Source organism: Equus quagga, chromosome 3 (assembly GCF_021613505.1).
Source record: "Equus quagga isolate Etosha38 chromosome 3, UCLA_HA_Equagga_1.0, whole genome shotgun sequence".
Lineage (NCBI taxonomy): Eukaryota > Metazoa > Chordata > Mammalia > Perissodactyla > Equidae > Equus > Equus quagga.
In genome coordinates, this window is record NC_060269.1 from 123,563,629 (window position 1) to 123,590,076 (window position 26,448).

Here is a 26,448-nt window from a genome sequence, read left to right on the forward strand (position 1 = left end):
TGATTCTTTCTCAGGGGAGCAAATTCAAATCACCTCTATATAAAATGACCATATGATTGATTTTCCAAATTGGAATATTTTGAGACTGAAAGGCATTATTAATTTTGTTTGGGCCCAGCCCCAGTAGCCTAGTAGTTAAGTTCAGCACACGCTGTTTTGGCAGCTTGGGTTCAGTTCCTTGGCACGGACCTACACCACTTGTCTGTCAGGTGCCATGCTGTAGTGGTGGCTCACATACAGAAAGAGGAAGATTGGCAGCAGATATTAGCTCAAGTTGATTCTTCCTTAGCAAAAAAATTATAATTTTGTTCGGACAACTGATGTAAACTTTAAATCTCCCAGGACACTAGGATATGTCGTCATTCCACTTTAATAAAGCTTTTAAAAAAGTAACTTACTCCTGTCATTTAGAATTCTGATTGTTCTGAATAAGAACCTCAGTTATTTTATATATGTATATAACCTTTAATTTTCATATAATTTCAAACTTAGAGAAAAGTTATAGGAATAGTGCAAAGCATTGTGATATCCCCTTTATCCAGATTCATCATTTTTGACCATTTGCTTTATCATCTGCCACTTGCACGAAGTTTTTCTTTATGTCTATGTGCGTATTTTCTTCTGAACCATTTGAGAGTAATTTGCAGACATTGGATTTCTTTACCCCTAAATACTTCAGTGTATATTCCCAAGAACAAGGATATTCTCTTACACAACCAGAGTACACTTTCAAAATCAAAAGATTTAACATTGATACGATATTATTGTTTAATTCAGTGTGTATTCACATTTCCTCAATTGTCCAAATAATGTCCTTTATGGATTTTTTTCCCCCTTTCTAGGATTTCACTTTGCATATTTACTTGTCATGACTCTGGTCTCTTTTATTTGGAACTATTCCTCTATCTGTCTTTGTCTTTTATGGCTTTGATGTTTTTTGGAAGAATATTGCATTGGCCAGTTATTTTGTAGAATATTCAATTTGGGTTTGTCCAGTGTTTCCTCATAATTAGATTGAAGTTATGCATTTTCGACATAAATTCCAGAGGTAACACTGTATCCTTGGTGCATTAGGAGGCAGTATCCATCATTTTAAAAAAGATTTGCAGGTGGTTCCTGATGCTCACTCTAGGTAGTAAACCCCTACCCTAAGGTTTTGGTCTCTATTTATATTTCAAAATATTTGGCAAAGAATACTCAGAGATAGACTAATTTCTCAGAGGTCCTCTGGTCACCTAGAATTATAGAATGAGTTTGTGAGAGAAGAAAATCTGCTTTCATAAAGAGAAAAGAGTCTAGAATAAACACACTCAATTTAAATTTGGTGTCTTTAATCTACATGATTTCTAAGAAATTCATTTTTTTAAATGGTCTACAGCCCTTCGTGTGTTCCCCCTTACTTAGCCTGATCCTTTTCTATAGTATGTTCCAGCTTCCTGATGCTCACCTACTTGCACTCTATGCTCCAAGCCTATAATGTTTTTTCAGTTTCCTGTATGTGCCATGCACTTTGATGACATTTTATCTTTCTGTGTACCAGAAGAACATTTCAGCTACTTCTGCTTAGAATGTCTTTCAGTCCCTTCATTTACCTGGCAAGGTCCTGTTCATCCTTCTAAACTTCTCAAATATTTTCTCTTATAAGTAGCCTTATATTTACCATTTTTAACTACCTGTCTTAATTCTAATAAATAGATTTTCTGGTGCTTAAAATTTTAGGTAGATGTAGAAGAATGGTGTATCTACACAATGCAACAATAATAGTAGTAAAGTTGAATAATTACCAGTATTGTTATATTATGTATTTTCTTCCTATTTATAACTTTATTTACAGAGCTCTCAATGAAATGTGGAAGTGTCAGAACATGCTTAGAAGTCATGTACGAGAATTACTGGATTTGCATAAGCAGCCTACAGTAAGTTCATGATTTGTTTAAATTCATAGTTTTTTAGTCATTGTTCAGTTTTGTTTAGTTACGTATAATAAAGCAAGCAAAAAGTATCTCATGTTTTATTTTCCAAATGTCAGTTAAACATAATTTATGTAGTTATCCAAGCTGAATTTCCATTTCAAATAAATGTAACAAAATCTTAGTTTCCAGCGCAAGCAAAGAAATGGTGTTTTCTAATTTATCAAGTATTTAGACACGAAAAATTTGTGCATCGTTTATCAGTTTTCAAATAAGTAGAATTAAACCTGAAGATAAAATTATATTAGAATTCATAATTTTTTTCATCCTTCAGTGTAGAGTCAGTATCAAATTAGGTATCAATCCTATAAATATATCCAAGTCTAATTAACAAAGAAATTCTGCCCAACGTTTTCTGGAAGGTGGAGGGGAAAGAAACTTCAATAATCTCTTAATATATTTGTAAATGTATTTGGTAGAATAGGTGTTCTTAACCAGAGAACCATAGACAGACAGCCCTCAAGGACCCATGGACACTAAAACAAGGGTTGGCAGACTTTTTTGTAAATGGCCAGATAGTAAAAATTTAGACTTTGCCAGCCGCATGGTCTTTGGTGAACTGTTCAACTCTGCCTCTGAAGTGCAAAAGTAGTTGTAGACAATATGTAAATGAACGGACGTGACTGTGTTCCACCAAAACTTGAGCAAAAACAAATGGCCCATGGGACCATAGTTTACCAATTTCTGATCCAAATTACTCAGGTTTCATACAAATCTAATAATAAAGTAATATTTTATTGTGATGGATGAAAGGGAAGTGCTCTTTAGAGGGGAGGTGAGAGTCTGAGGTTAAGTAATAGATCACAAAATAGCTAATAGAACTTTCATTCAGCAAGACAGTTTTTCTACTTTTCACATTTTTAGTTAATTTTCTTTGGTGTGTGGTTTCACAATGATTTTGATAGGATAATTGTTTCAATTGTCTTATGTTGAATCTACTGGCAAGATAATTTCACTATGAAAGTTATGTACTTTTCTTTAATTTTTAAATACCTTCCTGCTGACATCTCCTTTCCTTCTGTTGGTCCTAACTTAATAGTTGTTGCTACTCGCCAATTCCTTGTTATCACCTTAGGGTAAGCCATTTTCTAGTGGATAGATTATGATGAATTTCTTTTTTTTTACCTTAAAAAAGCTACTATACTGAGTAAAGATTTTCTTACAGAAATTTGTTAGCACATGTGACTTCTTTTGTTTTTGTTTTAAATTTCAGTCAGAGGCTAACTGTTCTGCTATGTTTGGAAAACTGATGACCATAGCAAGTGAGTATGTTTATTCACTTCGTAGATATATAATAAACAGCAAAACAGACAAATAATTTACCCAACGGGACTATCAATTTTCTGCTAAGAAAATAATTCTTTTCAAAATAATTTTATTTCTAAGACCCAATTAGGCTGATTGTCTTTTGATGGCTTAGCATTATTTTTAAGACTGCTTGCTTTTAGTTTAGTAGAGTAGTTTTTTTTTTGTAATATTGATTCTGTTTTAATTTCAGAGAATTTGCCTGACCCTGGGAAAGCACAAGATTTTGTGAAGAAATTTAACCAGGTTCTCGGTGATGATGAGAAACTACGGTCTCAGTTGGAGTTATTAATCAGCCCAACCTGTTCATGCAAACAGGCAGATGTTTGTGTGGTCAGTAAATTATACTTTTACATTTGTTCTTCAACTTTGTTTATAGAAATTTATATTTCATTAAATCCTGCTTTGCATAGATTATTTGTGTGAATTTAACAATGTCACGAGCTCTGAATTACCTAGGAGTATGCGTGTCATCAATTTAGTTCTCTTTACTTACCACTCTTCAGCCAAATTTCAGGAAGAACATTAGCAAACTAAGCCAGGGAGATTGGTTCTAGGAATTGGGCAATATAAAATGCTTTGTATTTAGTAGAATTCGTTAAGGAAATAAGAATTTTCTAAATGCTTGTGTGTGCATACGTTTTCTTCTTCCATGTATTAGCATGGAAATAACCCTTGTCAGTAAATCAGCAATAGTTACATTGCCATATATGCGTTTATAGATAAGGTCATTCTGGTTTTTGTGTTCATTCTATTCTTGGACTCTTTATTTTATAGAAAACCAGTATCATTGAAAATATCAGGGAAGAAAACTTCATCCATTCCATTTATTCAGGATTTTATGAGACAGTTGTATGTTTGAATTTCAGCTATACCATTTTACTACCAATGTGACCTTTAGTAAGTTCTTCAATTTTTGAGCTTCATTTTTATCCTCTATAAATATTAACAACCTCATAGAGTTGTTAGAAGATATTATATATATATATATAAAAAATATATTTCTTAATATATGGACCTGCACTACTCTTTAGGATTTAAATAAGTTGTATTTCTGTGGTATTACACATATATGACAAACAGTGTGCTTGGGACCAGGCTTACAGGGATAAATAAGAGGAAGAAAATTAGTTTAGATATTTATGTCTAACTTTGCTCTAGAGAGAATTAGAGTGGGATAATTATTTAAATTTGTGATAAGGGATAAGGACTCTAAGAGATGTACTTACAAAATGGTCTGGGAGCGTCGAGTAGGTATTTTTTAATTCAGTCTAGGTATACAGGGTCTCGAAGTGGATCTAAAAAGACCAGTAATTAGAAAGAAATGGCAGGGAGCCAATTTAGAGAAGAGAGCAGTGGACTCTTCTGTTGGGCTTAGGGATGTGGATGTGCCATGTCCGCAAACCACAGCCTTTCCACTTCTGAGCTGGGTGGTTTGCTGAGAATGTTTAAAGGTTTCATTTCTTTCTTTGGCACTTAGAATTCTGGTTCCAGAGCATTGTGTCCTGCAGGGCATCTACTAATGTAATTGGATCACAGAATGCAATAGCTTGAAAATAACCTTAGAGATACTTGGTATAACTGCTTCATTTTACAAATAAGGACATTGAATTTTAAGGAGATGAAGTTTCTCATCCAGTGTTTCACGGCTGAGTATAGTGGCTGAGATGTAGGTAGAGTCTAGATCTCATAGACTCACAATAGTGTTTTTTCTATACATTCCATCATTGTTTGCAAGAAGAACCAGTACAAACTGAGAACTGCTCAAGAAATATGGACCTTGAGAAAGAACACACAAATGATATTTTTGGTCTGAGAGAAAACAGGAATTGAGCCTGAATTTGAAAACATGACAATAACATGAACTCTACTGTTTGTCAGACCAGAAATATTTAAGAATTTCCAGATCCAAAAAGTATATGCAAAATGAATGTTTGTAACCAGAATCTCTCAGGGAGAATACTACAGCCATGCAGTGCAGCCAATTAGTACTCCTGATTTTAGGAACCAGAAAAATAGAGATGAGGAGTTCACTTGCACTGGAAAGAGCATAGTAATGTACCTTTTGGAGGGGAGGTTATTCTGAGGATACTTAAGTAATGGGCCACAAAATAACTAATAGAACTCTATTCCAGAAGAAAAAAATTCTGCTCTTCACATTTCTTTGTTCACTTTCTTTGGTGAATGGTTTTACAGTATTTTTTCTTCTAGCTCTTACGTTAGTATTGTATATTCTGATTACATTATTTAACTTATCTATATGTTCTTGTGTATAAAGTAGGACTTGTAATACCCGTTAAATGCTCAGGAAAATGACCACTGTTAGAATAGTTTTTGCTGTTTTCCAGAATATTTGTATCATTTGTCCTTCTCCCCAAGGGCTACTGATGTTAGTTACATATGTCCTCTAATATCCACATTCCTTTTTTCCTGATTGTTTCAGTCTGAAGTAGAAATATATAGACATAAAATTTAATTTCTGGCGTTCTATGTAGCTTTCATTCCATGGGTATTGAAATATGTGCTGGATAGATATGCTTTCCCTTTGGACTTCAGGTTTTGAGCTTCAGCACTTTAGTTCTAGAGAAGGACCACATGTTTGCCATAGCTCTGCTTGCTGTTTTATGCTCTAGTGCCTTTTTATGATCATAGTTCCCAAACTTTAAGATTTTCCAGGAAGCTTGTTAATTCAGCATATGAGACAGTCCTAGGTTTGAATTTCAGCTATACCATTTACTACCAGTGTGACTTTTAGTAAGTTACTCAGTATTTCTGATCCTCATTTTCTTCATCTGTTATAAGCATTATCACCTTATAGGATTGTTAAGAGAATAAGATAAACAACACATAAAAAATTACAGGCCAACATCACTGATGAATATAGATGCAAAAATCCTCAACAAAATACTAGCAAATTGAATACAGCAATACATTAAAAAGATCATACACCATGATCAAGTGGGATTTATTCCAGGACTGCAGGGATGGTTCAGCATCTCCAAATCAATCAACATGATAACCACATTAACAAAATGAAGAGTAAAAGTCACGTGATCATCTCAATAGATGCAGAGAACGCATTTGACAAGTTACAGCATCCATTTATGATAAAACCTATGAGTAAAATGGGTATAGAAGGAAAATACCTCAACATTATAAAGGCCATATATGACAGACCCACAGCTAATATCATACTCAACAATGGAAAAGCTGAAAGCTGTCTCTTTAAGAGCAGGAACCAAAGATACCCACGTTCACCATGCTTAACTGGCATAGTATTGGAGGTCCTAGCCAGAGCACTCAGGCAAGAAAAAGAAATAAAAGGGATCCCAATTGGAAACGAAGAAGTAAAACTGTCACTATTTGCAGATGACATGATTTTATATGTATAGGAAACCCTAAAGAATCCACCAAAAAACTGTTAGAAATAGTAAATAAATACAGTAAAGTTGCAGGATCCAAAAATCAACATACAAAAATCAGTTGCATTTCTTTACACTAACAACGAAGTAACGGAAAGAAATTAAGAATAGAATCCCATTTACAATCGCAACAAAAATAAAGTACCTAGGAACAAATTAAACCAAAGAGGTGAAAGACCTGTACGCTGAAAACTATAAAACATTGTTGAAAAAAATGGAAGAAGAGAGGCGGGTCTTGTGGCCTAGTGATTAAGTTTGTCCGCTCCGCATCAGTGGCCCAGAGTTTCGCTGGTTCGGATCCTGGGTGTGGACATGGCACTGCTCGTCTGGCCACATGGAAGTGGCATCCCACATGCCACAACTGGAAGGACCCACAACTAAAATACACAACTATGTACTGGGGAGATTTGGGGAGAAAAAGCAGGGGGAAAAAAAAGAAATTGAAGAAGATATAAAGAAATGGAAAGATATTCCATGCTCTTGGATTGGAAGAGTTAACATAGTTAAAATGTCCATATTTCCTAAAGCAGTCTACAGATTCAGTGCAATCCCTGTCAAAGTTCCAAAGACATTTTTCACAGAAATAGAACAAAGAATCCTAAAATTTATATGGAACAACAAAAGACCCTGAATAGCCAAAGGAATTCTGAGAAACCTGGATGTGTCACACTCCCTGATTTCAAAATATACTACAAAACTGTAGTAATCAAAACAGCATGGTATTGACACAAAGAGAGACACAAAGATCAATGGAACAGAATAGAGGGCCCAGAAATAAACCTACACATCTATGGACAGCTGATTTTCTTTTCTCTTTTTTTAATTGAAGTTACATTGCTTTATAACATCATATAAATATCAAGTGTACGTCATTATAATTTGATTTCTGGATAGATTACATCATGTTCACTACCCAAAGACTAATTGCCATCCATCACACAATAAACGTGCCTAATCACGCCTTTTTCACTCCTCCCTCCACCCTTCTCCCTCTAGTAATCACCAATCCAATCTCTGTCTCTATATGTTTGTTGTTTTTATCTTATAGTTACAAGTGACATCATACAGTATTTGACTTTTCTTCCTCTGACTTATTTGGCTTAGCATAATACTCTCAGGGTCCATCCATGTTGTCACAAATGGCAAGATTTCATGTTTTTGTATGGCTGAGTAGTATACCATTGTGTATATATACCTCATCTTTATCCATTCATCTTTTGATGGGCATCTAGGTTGCTTCCAGGTCTTGGCTGTTAGGAATAATGCCACAGTGAACACAGGGGTGCATATATCTTTATACATTGATGTTTTCATGTTCTTTGTAAAGGTTTTATTTTTCCTTTTTCTCCCCAAAGCCCCTTGGAACATAGTTGTGTATTTTTCTTTTTTAGTTGTGGGTCCTTCTAGTTGTGGCATGTGGGATGCTGCCTCAGCATGGCTTGATGGGCAGTGCCATGTCTGCACCCAGGTTCCGAACCAGTAAAACCCTAGGCCACCAAAATGGAGCATGCGAACTTAACCAGTCGGCCGGACCCTCATGTTCTTTGGATAAATAACCAGCAGTGGAATAGCTGGATCCTATGGCAGTTCTATTCTTAATTTTTTGAGAAATCTCCATACTGTTTTCCTGGACAGCTAATTTTCGACAAGGGAGCCAAGAGCATGCGTACAATGGAGAAAGGAAAGTCTCTTCAATAAACGATATTGGGAAAACTAGACAGCCATGTGCAAAAGAATGAAAGTAGACCATTGTCTTACACCATACACAAAAGTAAATCTAAATTGGATTAGAGACTTGAAGGCAAGACCTAAAACCATAAAACTTCTAGAAGAAAACACAGGCAGTACACTGTTTGACATCAGTCTTAACAGCATCTGTTTGAATACCATGTCTCACCAGGCAAGGGAAACAAGAAAAAATAAACAGATGGGATTACATCAAACTAAAAAGCTTCTGCCCAGCAGAGGAAACTATCAATGAAAGGAAAAGACAGCCTAACAATTGGGAGAAGATATTTGCAAGCTGTATACTGATAAGCAGTTAAAATCCAAAATATATAAAGAACTCATACATCTCAACAACAAAGAAACAACCCAGTTAAAAAACGGGCAAAAAATCTGAGCAGTTTTCCAAAGAAGATATAGGTAGAGATGACCAACAGGCACATCAAAAGATGTTCAACATCACTAATTATCAGGGAAATGCAAATCAAAACTACTATGAGATACCACCTCATGCCCATCAGAATAGCTATAATTAATATGACAGGAAATAATAAGTGTTGGAGGGGATGTGGAGGAAAGGGAACCCTCTTATGCTGCTGGTAGGAGTGTAAACTGGTGCAGCCGCTATGGAAAACAGTATGGAGATGCCTCAGAAAAGTATGACTAGAACTACCATATGATCCAGCTGTTCCATTGCTGCGTATTTATCCAAAGAACACAAAAACATGAATGTGTAAAGATAATGCACCCCTATGTTTATTGCAGCATTATTCACAATAACTAATACTTGGAAACAACCTAAGTGCCCATCAATGGATGAGTGGACAAAGAAGTCATGGTGTACATAAACAATGGAATGCCACTCAGCTATAAAAAAATAAAAGATGAAATCTTGCCATTTGTGACAACATGGATGGACCTTGTTATGCTAAGTCAGATGGGGAAAGTCAAATATCTACCGTATGGTCTCATTTATAAGCAGAAGATTAAAACAACAACAAACAAACATGTAGATATAGAGAGTAGATTGGTGGGAGGGGGAGAGGGAAGAGGGCGAAAGGAGTGACAGGGCACATATGTATGGTGATGGATGCTAATTAGTCTTTGGGTGCTGAGCATGATGTAGTCTACACACAAATCAAAATAGAATGATATACACCTGAAATTCATATAATGTTATAAACCACTGTTACCTCAATTAAAAAAATGATAAAATGAAATTTTATTTATAGCCTAACACAGGGCCCCCTGCACTAGACTTTAAGATGTAAATAAATGGTAATTCTTATGGTATTACACATACGTGACAAACAACACTAGGAATTCTTAAAATAGATCTGGAGTAGCATCATGAATCTCCATCTTTTAACATTCTCAAAGTGATTCTGATATGAGTAGTCCATGGACCACACTTTGAAAAACCTTTCCCTACAGCATTATCCGGATATGCCTTTTATATTTAGAAGTCCAAATTTTATTTTGTCCTTTGATCATGCTGCACCGTTACAATTTGCATAATTTAGTAAATTGTATTATACTTGGTCTCTCACCGAGGTTGCAGTTTAGGTGATGGAGACAGGCAGATACTTAAGTAGAAAATACAGTGTGGTAAGTATTCTGATAGAATCACGTGCTTTGGTAACATAAAGGAAAAAGCACCCATCCCAGGCAGGGGTGGAAATGGGAATAGCTTATTCTAGAATAAGTGATTCCTGAGTTGAATCTTTAAAGGATGAGTAGGAATTAGACCACTATTCAAGAATGACTGTTGTGTTTCTAGCTTGGGTGACTGGATATCAGAGAAGATGATTTAGCGATAGGAGAAGACAACAATGTGTGGCGTCTCAACAATTGTGTTTAGAAGTGTGAGATTCAGGCCTGGTTGATATATATTAGCACAGTCATATCTCCTGGAGGAGGCAGAGAAGAAAAGATCAAAAGGAAAGAGAGATGCTAACTTAGGCTATTTAATAAGAACCATAGAATGCTTCCTGGCTTCTTTTAGTTCAACTTTTTCTATAGTTTGATAAGAACGATACACAGATGTGATATTGTGATGTATAAGAAATATGTATTTGGTCTTCATCCCTGGTTCTGGCACAGAGCTCCTGAAACCCTTGGAGTTTCCTAATGATGAAAGCAGCTAAAGTGTTTTTGTTGTACTAATTAGGTGATTTTTTGGGAACCCGCCTCAGGATGGAGGCTGGTTGCGAGGGAAACCGGCCTTGTGATTAGACTGCTTGGTGGGGGGGGCGTGCGGGGCATGCGGCACAAGCGGTCAAGATCAATCACCAATGGCCAGTGGTTTAATCAATCATGCCTGTGTCATGAAGCCTCCATAAAACCCCAAGAAGGACAGGGTTTGGAGAGCTTCAGGTTGGTGAACACATGGAGATTTGGGGAGAGTGGCAAGCTTGTGGAGGGCATGGAAGCTCTACATTCTTTCTCCATACCTTGCCCTATGCATCTCTTCCATCTGGCTGTTCCTGAGTTATATGCTTTTATAATAAACCAGTGATCTAGTAAGTAAAATGTTTCTCTGACTTCTGCAAGCTTCTCTAGAAATTAATCAAACCCAAAGAAGGGGAGAGACTTGTGGGAACCTCTGATTTATAGCCAGTTGATCAGAAGTACAGGTAACCAGCTGGACTGTGACTGGCATCTGAAGTCCAAGGAGGAGGTTGTGGGAACCACGATCTATAGCTGGTCAGTTAGAAGCGCAGGTGATAACCTGGGCTTTTTTTTTTTTTTTTGAGGAAGATTAGCCCTCAGCTAACACCTCCCGCCAATCCTCTTCTCTTCTGCTGAGGAAGACTGGCCCTGAGCTAACATCTATGCCCATCTTCCTCTACTTTATATGTGGGACGCCTGTCACAGCATGGCTTGACAGGTGGTGCTAGGTCCACACCCAGGATCCGAACCAGCAAACCCCAGGCCTCCGAAGGGAAACGTGTGAACTTAAGCACTGGACCGCCGGGCTGGCTCTGATAACCTGGGCTTTTGACTGGCATCTGAAGTTTATAGTGCAGGGGCAGCCCTTAACCTGTGGGGTCTGATTGCTATCTCTGGTAGATCAGGTCAGAATTGAGTTGAATAGTAGGACACCCAGTTGATATCCGGAGGATTCCTGGTTGGTGGGGGAAACCCCCTCCACACTGGAATTGGGTCCAGGCACCCAAAATAATAAGTCACTGTAACATGAAAGTTAAACCTTTGGAAATTGCTTCTTGTGTAAAATTGCTTTATCTAGTTTACTGATTCCAGCTGTGAAATATATTGCTAATATTAAATCCGCATAGGAGTAATTTTGATTAGCTATGAAAACAAAGTCCAGGGGAGAGAGTACTGTGTACCTGAAAGAATGCTATTTTTTTTTAAGAAATGTTTATTTTTTATTGTCAAAATGAAAAAGGAAAATTGTATGAAGAAGAAAGGGGATATAGAGATGCAGCATTTTTTTAAGCTTTTTTATAATGGGATAAATATAAGCTTGTTGAGAATGGGGGCTATTTCCTTATTTCTTTGATATTCCTTAAGAGTGCTTAGTATACTAAATAACTTATATAACTAGTAAATATGTATTAGTAGTAATATCAATCCGCAGTGATAGCATAGATTTTATCAGAAATTTCTGAAATGTTAGGGATGCGGAAAGAATTAATTTTCTTTACTCTTTCTGCTGTCATTTCCTAAAAGAATTATACATGGTTACTTTTGTTTGAACCTTTCTCAACTACTTTTCAGTTATAAAACTTCTTGTTGGTCTTAGATGTTTCTGTTTGTGTGTTGTGTGTTTTTATTCCTTGAGTGTATAAAGAAGAAAAGGCAACTGTTCATTCGTTGTTACTTAGCTGCCAAAAACTAATCTGGCTTGCTGCTTATCCCTAGTATCACTTAAGATTATCACACATATAATATTTTTAACTAATTGTTATGAGAGATTACCTAAATATTACATACATAAAATATCATTGTGAGGGATTATTTAAATGTAAGATTGTTCTGTGGGAATATAAAAATGTCAGGTTTTGGGGCCCACCCCATGGCCAAGTTGGTTAAGTTCACGCACTCTGCTTCAGTGGCCCAGGGTTTCGCTGGTTCAGATCCTGGGCGCAGACATGGCATTGATCATCAGGTCATGTTGAGGCAGTGTCCCACATAGCAAAACCAGAGGCACTCACAACTAGAATATGCAACTATGTACTGGGGGGCTTTGAGGAGAAGAAGGAAAAAAATAAGATTGGCGGGGCTGGCCCCGTGGCCGAGTGGTTAAGTTCGCGCGCTCCGCTGCAGACGGCCCAGTGTTTCGTTGGTTCGAATCCTGGGCACGGACATGGCACTGCTCATCAGACCACGCTGAGGCAGCGTCCCACATGCCATAACTAGAAGAACCCACAACGAAGAATATACAACTATGTACCGGGGGGCTTTGGGGAGAAAAAGGAAATAATAAAATCTTTAAAAATAAATAAATAAATAAGATTGGCAACAGATGTTAGCACAGGTGCCAATCTTTTAAGAAAAAAAAAAGTCATGTTTTATAAACTGTCTAGTATTATTGATTGTATACATAGATATATTTTATGTGGTGCTATTACTGTGTCTAAATAACTGTGAATTTTTTTTCCCTTTAGCATTTCTTCTATGCTTATATGAAGTACCATAACTGTCTTCTAGTGCCTTGCTTTTCTGTTTAGTACGACTATATAGTTTGCCCAGCAATTGTCCAATAGGCATATTTGTTGTTTGACAATCACTGGCTTTATTTTAGGTTAAAGCATAAATTTTATACTGGGGGGAAAATATCCTTTTTGCGAGACCTGCGTGAAATAAGTTTGATTTCAAAAGATAGTATAGTATTTAAATTCAGATTTAAAATGTGTGTCTTAGAGCAAAGTATTATGGACTAAGCGCTAACTAAAATATTTTTATTTTCTCAAATGCTCAAATTTTGCTCACTTACTTATAGTTTGCAAAATAAATCAGGCATCTCCTGATGACTGATAAATTTTCTTTAGAGTCTCAGTGGATTCTGAAGTCTCTTTGGACTTACAGTCACTCTAATAACAAATATGGATGGTATCTAATTTAATATGACCTTTATAGTAAATGTGTGAAGATGTCACTGAAACTACAACAGAAAGTTTCTCCCTTTCTCCTTTGTGCTCCTGAACATACATCACTAAAATGTTTTTTATGAAAAAAACTTGTAAGTGGAATGATTATTATTTGTTATTGCTTTATAGTTTGGAAAGCACTTTTAATGTGCGTTATCTTCTCAGCTAAAATTTACATTTATTCATCAGAGATATTCAATTAAAAGCCTGGTTTTTAAAGTAAAAATTTTTCCATGGTGCCCAGCACATTGTAAGTTTAACCTTGTCTTTGGTGGAATCAGTCTCTATAATCATTTAGTCTTTATATTCTTTAGAAACTTCTGGCAATAATGTCTTTAGTTTGTAGGAACTGTTTGATGTAATGCCACCATCTTTGAACTCAACTGTGCTCTTCCAGAACTGAGAAACCTTATAAAAATTTATATACTTAAGAATCTCCCCCCTGTAAATAAACAAATTGTTTTATCTAATTTTTTCCAAAGTAGAGCATTAAAGAAGATTGTTTTCTAAACAATAATTTTGTGGCAGAAATATGAGACAAAAGACATAAATCACACCACATAATCCCCTTTCTGTCCTCCACAGTCCAGATTTTGCATTGATTGCCTAATGAGTATATAATTTTATTCAGGGTCTAAAGCAGAAGGTTTTCTTTCACTTCTGCTGCTTTGAATCTTTAAATGCTTTTGATGCCTACAATCATTTTTATTTTGAAAGACATGAACTGAATTATACTTATGGTAAAACTCTTTCCTTTCTATAGAGAGAAATAGCTCGGAAACTTGCAAATCCTAAGCAACCAACAAATCCTTTTCTAGAGATGGTCAAATTTCTGTTGGAAAGAATTGCACCTGTGCACATTGATTCGGAAGCCATAAGGTAAGTTAGGAAATATATTCATTCAAAAATAGAATATAATATGAAGCCACAGTATCATAAGTTTAAATACTGGGTCCCTAAGGAGGCCTACAAAGGTTCCCATTTATCTTTTTAAATGGCAGAAGGATACCTCATTCAAGTTGAAGAAAGGGCCTGTTCATTTTCTGATCTTTGGCTTACTTCACTGCTTTTTACTTTTTAAGAGTTTTTGTGTTTATTTTTAGCCTATATGTGCTCATTAAGGAAAACCCAGAACATAAGAACAGAGAAAGAAGAAAATTTTACATTTATAGGCTATCAGTCAACCTTTGAGTTTTCTTAACCATTTTAATGGCTACATAATATTCTTTAGTGTGTGTTACTGTGTCACTATTCACTTGAGATGTGTGAAAACCAAATGATATTTTGGAAAGAGCACAAGATTACCATTAGACTAATCTGGTTCCAGGACAGATGTCTACTACGTCATCTGCTTTGTGGCTTTAGAAAAAAACCTCTAATTTATCTAAGTTTTTCATTTATTTTTAACTTTAACATGGGTATAACTTCTCTATGTTGGATGATTGTGAGAATTAGTGATAATAAGTGAATAGTAAGAAGCTGGCATAATGGACACTAACAGCTATTGTTTTTTAACTATTCCCGTAATTCCATATATTTCAGTTTCTACTAATGATTTCCTGTTAACTTCTATGAATACTTTTCCTTTGCACTAATCATTTGTCCAATAGATAAGATATATCTTTCTATTCATGTTAGGTTATTAAATAGCACTTATTAGTTCTCTTTCCAAACAGCCTTGGATTAGGACAACTGGTTCTAGCTATTAGTTATTTCACCTTATGTGAATCACTGCATTGGTTATATTGAAATGTCAGTTGTATTTGTTTGCTACGTCTGCCATAACAAAATACCACAGACTGAGTAACTTAAACAACAGAAATTTATTTTCTCACTGCTCTGGAGGCTAAAAGTCCAGCAAGTTTGATTTCTTCTGAAGCCTCTTTCCTTGGCTTGCACATGGCCGCCTCCTTGCTGTCTCTTCACATGGTCTCACTTGTCTGTGTCCTCTTTTCTTCATATAAGGACAACAGTCATATCAGATTATGGCCTGCTCATTTGACCTCATTTTGCCTTAATTATCTCTTTAAAGGCCCTGTTTCCAAATACAATCACAGTCTGAAGTACTGAAGGATAGGACTTCAACGTGTGAATTTGGGGGTACACAATTCAGCCCATAATGGCGATGTTTGTCTACTTTTTTTTCTTTTCGACTAAGGTTTCCTTATTCTTTTTAATTTCCTTATTTGCAAAGAAAACTAAGGTTTGGAGAGAATAAGTGGTTTGTTCACAGCTGGGTAATGGTAAAAACCATGACTTAAACATAGATTTATTATTTTCGATGTGAATGTCCTTTGCTCTCTACCATTTGATTTTAATGGGGTAAATCAAGGATACGATAAAGTAGGCACCCTTCCCTTTGCATATTAACTTTGAAAGAGACCTATAATGGCATCAGGAAACCTTTAGTGTTTGTCTCCGTGAGGTCTCACGGAGTTTCATTACTTCAGTAAATTATCATAAGCTAGTATGTGACCTCCAATACTAAAAAAACAAAACCTCAGTTTTTTCAGAAGCTTCTTGGGTTGTTTGGGCTCAAACATACTAACTTATGGTTGGGATTTCTAAGAGAATAATTTTATGCAAAATTCCAATTTATTTGAATGGGAAATATATGTGATATAATATTCCATCCACGTAATCAAATCTTCATGAAATATTAAGTTGCAAATGAAGAGTTTATTCATTTAACATACATTTAATGGAGCAATTTTTAAAGTACATTAGGTAACTGGGGAAGGATAGTTACATAACCCAAATTGTGTAGGAGGGATTTGTTAGGGAAGGCTTCTGCAATAGATGGCACATAAAATGGGTAGTGAAAGATCAGTAGGAATTATAGCGTAGCCAAGTGAAGATCGCAGGGGAAAAGCAGTCCAGGCCACTAGTCCTGTGTCCTTGGTTGGATTATTTATGCTACTCTGAGCTTTAATTTCCTCATCTTTAAAATAAGGAAAATAATAATTACTGCTCACTGGGATAGTTGAGAGGCTTAAATAACATGTATGTGTAAAACACTCACACATACTGAGTGCTGAATGAGTGTTAATAGCTGTTCTGGGAAGAAAAAATAGCAGACACAAAAGAACAAAGGCAAAAGGAGTCAAGAAGTATTTAGAAAATTGGATGTACTTCAGACATAATGAAGGATTTGGGAAGAAAGGATTGGGGATAGTAGAGTATCATCCTAAATATAACCTTTTCGTTTTCCCTTTTTTTTAACATATTTTTTCCCCAGACTCCTGCTCATACACATGCACATATGCATGCTATCATTAATTATTGGTCTGCAGATAGCGGTTAAAAATGAAGTAGTGCTTGTAATAATGCTTGAAACGTGGGAGAGAAGGTAAAACTTAAAAAGAAAAAGGTTTAGGACTGAATCCTGAGGAAAATTAATAATTAAGAGGTTTCCAGAATGTAAGGAACTCATTGAATTAAAAAAAAGTTTTTTAAGGAGGCATGGTCAAAAGTGGAATGTCAGGAGTGATATCACAGAAGCCAAAGAGGAACTAAAAGGTGGAGGGATCAGATGCTATCCAGAAGTAAAATAGTTTCTAAAAGGCATTCATTGGATTTAGAAAAAGGAAAATCATCACAATGGCCAGAATAGTTTCTTTGGGGGGAAAGCAAGGGCAAATCCAGATTCCCATGGATTGAGAAGGGCATAGGATAGTCCTTCTCAACATCTGCATCATGCCACACCAAGAAAATGAATAATGTCTTAACAGAGAAGACTGCTCAAGCCTGGAGGTGACTGGCCTTGCTCAACAGGAGCCCACCAGCTCCCACTTGGAAACCTTGAAGTCTGAGAATATCAAAGGGGTAAATACCTTGTCACACTTCTAAACCCTGCTTTAGGAGATAAATTGGCATTTGGGGACAGCCAGTGTAGACAAAGCTATAAAAAATTAGAAAAATGAGATGATGGTAAGGGAGTAAGCTTAAAGAAGGGTCTTTTGTTGTTTTTGTTTTTTGTGTGTTTTTTGCTGAGGAAGATTCACCCTGAGCTAACATCTCTTGCCAATCTTCCTCTTTTTACTTGAGGAAGATTTGCCCTGAGCTAACATCTGTGTCATTCTTCCTCTATTTTGTATGTGGGTCACCACCACATCATGGCCGCTGACAGGTGGTATCAGTCCGTGCCCAGGAACCAAACCTGGGCCGCTGAGGTGGAAAGAGCTGAACTTAACCACTAGGCCAAGGACTGGCCCCTTCTGTTGTTTTTAATGAAGGAATTTTGAATATTTAAATACCTTTGAAAAGTGCTAATAGAAAAGAAGAGAGGTTGAAGATGGGGTATGGGGGATAGAACTATGATAGAGCAACATCCCTAAGGAAGCAGAACAGGGAGAAGAAAATCTTCCCCTATGACAGATAAAAGTTAGAGAAGGTTAGAAAATAGGGTATGGGAAATTAGAGTATTCACTTGAGGCCTCCATTATTCCTTGTTAAAAGTGAGGCAAGCAGTCTGCTAAGTGGAAGGATTTAGACCTGAGTTAGAATAGTGAAGATTTAGAATAGTTGTTATACAGCACAGGAGAGATAGGGACACATATTAAGACTTCCCAAGCAGATATGAACATGCAGTTGGATTGGTGATGATCTTTTGCTTCATGGATTCTTTGTGAAGTATGTGGAATGTATATTATTTATCAAATTTAGAAATGAGGCAAAATGCTTTCATAAGAGGAAGGACTACAATCCTGGTTTCAAGACTTGGGTCTTTCTCTTATAGTACCTTGACTCATAATGATGATCTGCCCAGATTATAATGAAAGCAGAGATTATGCCTGTCTTGTTTGGCACTCTATTTCCAGGATAGACTCTAAGACTTGGCACATAATAAGTAGTCAATAAATATTTATTAAATAAATGCATGGATTCTATTACGAGTAGTCAGATACATTTATAAATTTTTTCACTTGTGTTTGTAATCTTGTTAATTCATGCATCGTTTTATAGGATTTCCTCCTAACAGAAAAATTTGCTTCAGAATATTTTTCTCAAATTGGTAATAACTTTTTTTTTATGTATAATGTCAGAGGTAAAACTTCTAGAACAAAATATAGGGTAGGCACAATTTCTTAGATGGGTCATAAGCACAAACAATGAAAGAAAATTAAATATTTTTTTCCTCCTTGGCTGGCCTGGTTGCACAGTAGTTAAGTTTGCACGTTCCACTTTGGCAACCCGGGGTTCACCACTTCAGATCCCTGGTGCAGACCTACCACAGCTTGTCAAGCCATACTGTAACGGGCATCCCACATATAAAGTAGAGGAAGATGGGCACAGATGTTAGCTCAGGGCCAACCTTCCTCAGCAAAAAGAGGAGGCTTGGCGTCAGATGTTAGCTCAGGGCTAGTCTTCCTCAAAAAAAAAAAATTTTTTTTCCCCTCTCTTCAAGACACCATTAAGAAAAAGAAAAGCCAAGCCATAGCCTGGGAGAAAATATTTGCAAAGCATATATCTGATAAAGGATTATATCCAGAGTATAAAAAGAACTCTTACTACTCAATAATGACAATTGACCCAATTTAAAAAAGGGCAAAAGAGTTGAGCGGTTTACCAAATAAGATACACAAATAGTAAATAAGGACAAGAAAAGACAGTCAACATTATCTACTCATTAGGGAAATACAAATTCAAATTACAGTCAGTAATACCACTACACACTCACTAGAATGGCTAAAATTAAAGATACTGACCACACCAAGTGTTTGTGGGGATGCAGACTGACCAAACCACGTGTTGCTGATATGGAAAACAGTTTATTATAACATTAAATGTACATATAATGTTAACATACAACTCAGGAATCCCAATACTAGGTATTGGCCTACAAGAAAAGAGAACATATATTCCCGTAAAGACTTCTTATTTATATCTTAAACTAGAAATACCCAGAAGTCGCTCAGTTGGTAATTGGATAAACATACTGGGATATATCTATGCAATACAGTACTTCTCAGCAATAGAAAGGAACAAACTGCTGATTCTACACAACATCATGGAGGAATCTCAAAAGCATTATGTCACATAAAAGATGTTAAGACACAAAATATATGAAATTCTAGAACAGGGAAACTTATAGTGAGAAAAAACAGATCAGTGATCGCAAGAGTGGGAAAAGGCGATTGCCACAGAAGAAACATAAGGCAGTTTTTTGTGGAGATGGAAATGTTTTATATATATATCTCCACATTGAGACATCATTTTACACTCACTACAATGACTGTAAGCAAAAGGACAGATGAGTCAGTGGAGATGTGGAAAAATTGGAACCCTCATATATTGCTGGTGGGAATGTAAAATGGTGGAGCTGCTTTGAAAAACAGTTTGGCAATTCCTCAAAAAGTTAAACGTGGCGCTACCATGTGATCCAGCAATTTCCCTCCTAAATATATGCCCAAGAGAAGTGAAAATATATGTCCATACAAAACCTGTATATGAATATTTATAGCAACATTATTCATAATAGCCAAAGAGTAGAAACAATCCAAAGGTCTGTCAACTAAGGAATGGATAAATTGTCTTATATGAATACACTAAAACATTATTCAGAATTAAAATCAATGAAGTACTGATGCATGCTACAACATGGATGAACCTCAAGAACACTGTGTTAAGTGAAAGGAGTCACAAAAGACCACATATTATATGATTCGATCTTTATGAAATGTTCAGAATAGGCAAATGTATGGCAGGAGAAAGTAGATTCATGGATGCCTAGGGCTAGAGGAAGTGGGGGTGAATAAGAAGTGACTCCTAATAGGGAAGGTGTTTGTCTAGGGGTGAAGGTGAAATCTAAAATTAGATTGTGGTAATAGTTGTACAACCCTGTGAATATACCATTGAATTATGCATTTTAAATAGGTGAGTTATATGGTGTGTAAATTATATTTCAAGCTGATGTTTATACACACACACATCTGATTTGTTTTCAAAAAAATGTTTTTATATCAATTGAAGGTTTTGATGAAGTATTTAAATTATTCTTGTGATGTTAAAGGGGAAATGAAAGTACTAAAAGTGGTTTAAATTTCAACCCCTGTACATCTATATATATGTTGTACTTTTAAAAAATTTTTATTAATAATTTGACTAAAATATGCATACCACCAAAGGAAAACATTTTAACGTAAAACTTTTATTATTAGTTTCTATTTGTTGAATATTTGCTATATTTACTAGGTCATTTACTGTAATAATTTAGTCTTCAATATAAGGTAGTATTTTCTTCAGTTTACTGATGAGAAAATGACGTCTCAAAACCAAAATCATGTCTGTTTTTACCTAAAATAGTACCATGTTGCTACATAGTCTGAGTTTTATTGAGTGGGTAATATTCCATTTTGTGGTGGTTAGATATGTTTGAAAAACTAATTCCATAATGTTAGACAATTAAACAGTTTTCAACTGATGAATCTGTTTTGAATATAACGTAATGCTTCTGATGGATTGCTTCTTTGCTATAAATTTCTAGGAATGCAATTACTGATTTAGTAAATTAATTACCAGTGATTAATTTAATGCCTCTGTTCATGTGTTTGTTTACTATTTGGTTTTTGCTTAAGTGAATTGTCACGCATCCATTTAGCACTGCCATCTTGTTTTTCTTAAAATTGTAAATGATCTCTTTATATATAGAAATGAATATTAAGTTGCTTATACTTACATAAATATATGTTCAGTATGTGTATCATTTAATTTTAGTTTTGTTGTTTTTCAGTAGTTATTATACATTGAGTTTGGGATGTGGGAGAAGAAGATAAACTAAAAATAAGCGCCGCTGTCAAGTAGAGAGCAAAGTTTAAAGAGTCACGAAATAATTTTTCCCCCCAGAAATGTATTTGAATCTGATGTTTAGGTCTATATGTGTCCTGCCACATTGCAATTAGGATACAGTTACTAATTTAGTAGTGTTACTAATTAGATTTTCTCGTTTTAATAGTGCACTGGTAAAATTGATGAATAAATCAATAGAGGGGACAGCAGATGATGAAGAGGAGGGTGTAAGTCCAGATACAGCGATTCGTTCAGGACTTGAACTTCTTAAGGTATTTTTTAAACAGTTTTGTCTCCATGCATTTCCACAGTCATAATTTGAATTCCCTTAAGGATATGCAAGAGTCAGGCTTTATTTCATTGGGAACTATTCAAAAGATTAAAAATTTATAGTAGAAATCATATTTTATAAAAATATATTTTTACACTATAATAATGTGTTATAAAATAATTTTTTTGTTTTTGCTATTTCCTTCATTCATTGCATGCTTGCTATGCTTGTAACTGAATGATCTAGTCTTTCCTTTCAAAGAACCTGCATCTGGGATGGTAGGACTGCTCACAAGAATTATCTTATGAGGGGCTGGCCCCATGGCGAGTGGTTAAGTTCACACGCTCCGCTTTGACGGCCCAGGGTTTCGCCGGTTTGAATCCTGGGTGCAGATGTGGCACTGCTCATGAGGCCATGCTGAGGAGGCATCCCACATGCCACAACTAGAATGACCCACAACTAAAAGTACACAACTATGTACCAGGGCCCTTTGGGGAGAAAAAGGAAAAATAAAATCTTTAATTAAAAAAAAAGAATTATGACAGCATCTGTCTGATCAGGGAATTTTTAAACAATTGGTAATCATAATAGATGACAAAGAACTCAGAGAATTGAGCAATTAGTAGGAGCCAGGTCAGGCAAGACTTTGTGGACAAGATATGACCTAATCTAGGGAAATCACAGCATCATGAAAGAGAATAATTCTTGCCATTTTTTAGGGATCCTTGGGAGTCTAGCCTGACTAGAATAGAATTGCTTTGAGGAATAGTGGGAGACAGGGCTGGTTCCAGATTGTGGAGTGCCTCTGGGACAGAAAGGTACTATCAGGGGCTTTTAACCCAGCTTTTAATATGATACAGCACTCGATAGAGCTTTCATTGGATGGAGTAAAGAAGAGAACAAATTGAAGGCAAAGAAAGATTTAGACCACTACAACATGTGAAGAGACAATCCAGTGCACTGGACATTAGATAGAAAAGAGAGTGATGGGATTGTATTGGAATGGTTTTAAATATTATTTCATGGAAAGAATTTATATGGTTTCCTGAGAGATTTTAATTAATTATATTTTTAATAATGGGGTTATATTTTTAAATAGTTCTGAGAGTCAAATCATCTTTAAGGTAAATATTTTTAATAGATTGTTTGATTCAGTTTTTCAAATTCTCCATTTTTCTGTAAATAATTAAAACCTCATAACTAATATTATCACTGTAAACCTAACTAAATGGGACAGTCTCTTCACTTTATAACCCATGAAATAAATGCTTATTGAATAAATTAATGAGACTACCTACTACATTCCTCCGTCTGTCTGCCTCTCTGCTTTTAGCCCCTATTCTCGATACCATGCTAACTAAATTGCTTCCACTTCATGGAACGTAAACTTTATAGACGTTATATCTAACTTGTTATAAATTCCTTAAGAGTAGGCTGGGACTTGTGTCATAATAAATAAGGGAATAATTGTTTATGTTTGTAATTGTGATTAAAAGTTCACAATAATGGCTTCTTTGTTTATAGTTATGATGAGTGAACTTTTTTTAATTAAGATTATGATAGTTAACAACCTTTTGAAATTACAGTTGTACATCATTATTAGTCATGTTGTAGGTATGCCACTTCACCCCAGTGCCCTCCCCCCACTCCCCCTTTCCCCTGGTAACCACTGATCAGTTCTCTTTGTCTATATGTTAACTACCACCTATGAGTGGAGTCATACAGAGTTAGTCTTTCTCTGTCTGGCTTATTTCACTCAACATAGTACCCTCAAGGTCTGTCCATGTTGTTGTGAATGGGACAACTTTGTCCTTTTTTATGGCTGAGTAGTATTCCATTGTATATATATACCATATCTTCTTTATCCAATTATCAGTTGCTGGACACTTAGGTTGGTTCCATGACTTGGCTATTGTGAATAATGCTGCAATGAACATAGGGGTGCATGGGACTTTTGGAATTGCTGATTTCAGGTTCTTAGGATAGATACCCAGTAGTGGGATGGCTGGGTCATAAGGTATTTCTATTTTTAACTTTTTGAGAAATCACCATACTGTTTTCCATAGTGGCTGCACCAGTTTGCATTCCCACCAACAGTGTATGAGGGTTCCTTTTTCTCCACAGCCTCTCCAACATTTGTCACTCTTGGTTTTGGATATTTTTGCCATTCTAACAGGTGTAGGGTGATAAGATGAGTGAACTTTTTGTGATGGCTTTCACTTAAAATATTTCCTCATAGACTATCTTTTTGCCAGTGAAATAAATCTCTATGTTAGCATTTTGTTCACATCACACTTCATTAAAAAAAAGGAGCCTCGTTTTCTGCATTCCTCGTATCAGAATAGACTAAGAGATGAAGAAGAGAATAGGGCAAGGACTATATTTCAGCTGTCTTAAGGAATCTACTACACAGTATTTCTGCTAATGTCTCATTAGCCACAACTAACTGTAAGGGAAACTACAAGATACGATCTTTATTCTATGTGGCTAGTGTATGCAGCTCATAACTTGAAATTTTATTTACAGTAGAAAATAATTCTCTTCTTTTAGTGGACTAAAACTGTTGTCTGTACTTCTAAAGCTATATCTGTTTCTCCAGGTTCTGTCTTTCACACATCCTACCTCGTTCCACTCTGCAGAGACGTATGAGTCCCTGTTACAGTGCCTCAGAATGGAAGATGACAAGGTAGCAGAAGCTGCTATACAAATTTTTAGAAATACAGGCCACAAAATTGAAACAGACCTGCCCCAGATACGATCGTGAGTATGTTTTTTCTCATGGTAAACACAGAAGTTTTTAAGTGTGGGAGCCATAGGATCATTGTTTCCCTTTCACATGGAAAGACAGCAGAGAGGAAAGACAGGTTTTATTTAAAAGCTACTTATTTGTATCCTTTACTTCATCTCTTCTCTGCCTCACGCTCCTCCCCTACCATTAGAATATAGGCAGAGGAAGAAATGAAACTTGGCTTATTAGAATATGATTTTAAAATATTAATAATCAAAAGTTATCAGAATTTAGAATTTGTGATTAATGTATCTTCCTAATCTGTGTATTTTCATTTTTTTCTCTCCAACTGGTTTATAAATTCAATAGCTACTATCCTCATATTCTACCAAAGAGTGGGATAATCAAGTAGTGTGCTTATAAAATATTTATTAGTTGCTTGGTTGTTGCCAGTGGTGCTTTTATTGTTTTGATCACTCCCTCTAGATTACCTCCCCTCTCATAAGAATGTAGTACCTTCTGGTATTTTCACTTTGGCATCTTAAAGAGGGTTGCTTTAGGATCAAACTTGTTCTGAGATTTTATATTTAGACATAAGATGTGGGAGATGTCTTTTGGAGGAAGAACACATTGCTGATAGCTATTGAACTAGATCTTCAGGGTATATGCAGATAGTTCAGGGAATATCCAAATTAAACCGGTTTTTCCTCACAGGGTAGTAACAGGACAAGAGGACTCATGACTCCTAAAGTTTTTATTAAATTTGTGAGGTAATAGTTTAACTTGAGAAATAATTCATTGTCAACACAGTACTGGCTAATATAAAAGAATTACCCCAGTCAGTCCCTGCTCTCAAGGAGTTTATAGCCTAGAGATGATAATCTTTATATTTGTACATTATAGGAAAAAATCATTGACATGGTAGGATAAAGTTTCTGGTGAGTTTTTAAAGGTTAGGAAAACCTATACATTTTTTAAGGAAAAGGATTTATTCTTAAAGGAATTCTATCCCAAAGGAAGCAGTGGAAAAATGGGTATAGGTGGAAGAGTTAACTTTGGACACAGGGAATAAAAACTCTTGTTCTTAAGACAAGTGGGGAAGGAAGCAGAGAAGCACAACACTGCAGACCTCACTAACAATGCTGATGGCATCTTTGGATTATAGCGCACTAGAAAAACAAGGAGAAAGATTAAAGTTGGCTTATGTATCATCGTTTCATTAGGCTAAGAACAATTAACGATACATTTAACAACAACTTGATCAACACTCTATCTTCCTTTGTTACTTACCTGTGTTATTTTCAAGAACTGTTACCCTAGTAAATGAATTTGTGAATGGAAGACTTAATCAGTGCTTAGTCAAGGAAGCTATTTGGGCATGGAAATCCCTATCTCATAATTCCAAACCTGCATGGAGAGAAACGTGGCATTCACAAATATCAAATCAGACTTACAATGACTAGCATATGTCCCAGTTTTTTGGTTGAGGTGCATGACCTGGGGTCTGAGATATTGCTCTTAATGTCTTGCTTCCCATTATTATAACAGGGCCCTTTGTCACCATTGCACTTGATACCACTGACCTTATCATCTATAAAATGGAATCATTGCATTAAATGTATGACAAGTATCTGTCCTTAAATTTTTATTTTGCCTTACAAATTTTCTTATGATTAGAAAAATACTTAAATGTTCATTGTAAAAAGCTGAAACTTTAGAAAATATAAAGGAAAAAAGAGGGTCACTGTTAACATTTTGATATATATTTTTATTGAATGTTTTATCTACTTGAAGTATATGCCTGTTGTTTTTTATAAGTTGTTAGAAACACGCTATTTTCTTCATTCTACTTAATGTTTTCCTATATCATTATTTAATGCTTTGAGACTAATATGTATTTCCATATTGTTCTAGAGAAGGATTTTTTACTTTGATCTTCAATGTCAGTATGGAGGTTAAGTGAATGGATTTTTGGAACAGAAATGCTTATCTTCAAATCCCGACTCCACCATTTCCTAGCTCTATCACCTTAAGCTCAAATAAATAATTTTTTTGTGCTTTAGTTTTCTCATCTATTTAATAACCATATTAATAGTCCTCTTTGGCTGATTGTGAGGATTAA

At 35.6% G+C, this 26,448-nt stretch overlaps 1 protein-coding gene across 4 annotated transcripts in view; it reads left to right on the forward strand.

Moving 5' to 3' along the window:
• LOC124237007 (sister chromatid cohesion protein PDS5 homolog A-like) overlaps positions 1 to 26,448 on the forward strand; it is a 161,946-nt gene that overhangs the window by 80,806 nt on the left and 54,692 nt on the right. For all 4 annotated transcript variants that reach the window (XM_046656089.1, XM_046656093.1, XM_046656092.1 and 1 more), the window contains exons 14-19: positions 1,835 to 1,916; positions 3,184 to 3,232; positions 3,469 to 3,608; positions 14,303 to 14,418; positions 21,494 to 21,599; positions 24,198 to 24,358. In XM_046656089.1, the coding sequence (XP_046512045.1) occupies positions 1,835 to 1,916; positions 3,184 to 3,232; positions 3,469 to 3,608; positions 14,303 to 14,418; positions 21,494 to 21,599; positions 24,198 to 24,358 (654 nt within the window). The remainder of the gene's footprint in view (positions 1 to 1,834; positions 1,917 to 3,183; positions 3,233 to 3,468; positions 3,609 to 14,302; positions 14,419 to 21,493; positions 21,600 to 24,197; positions 24,359 to 26,448) is intronic.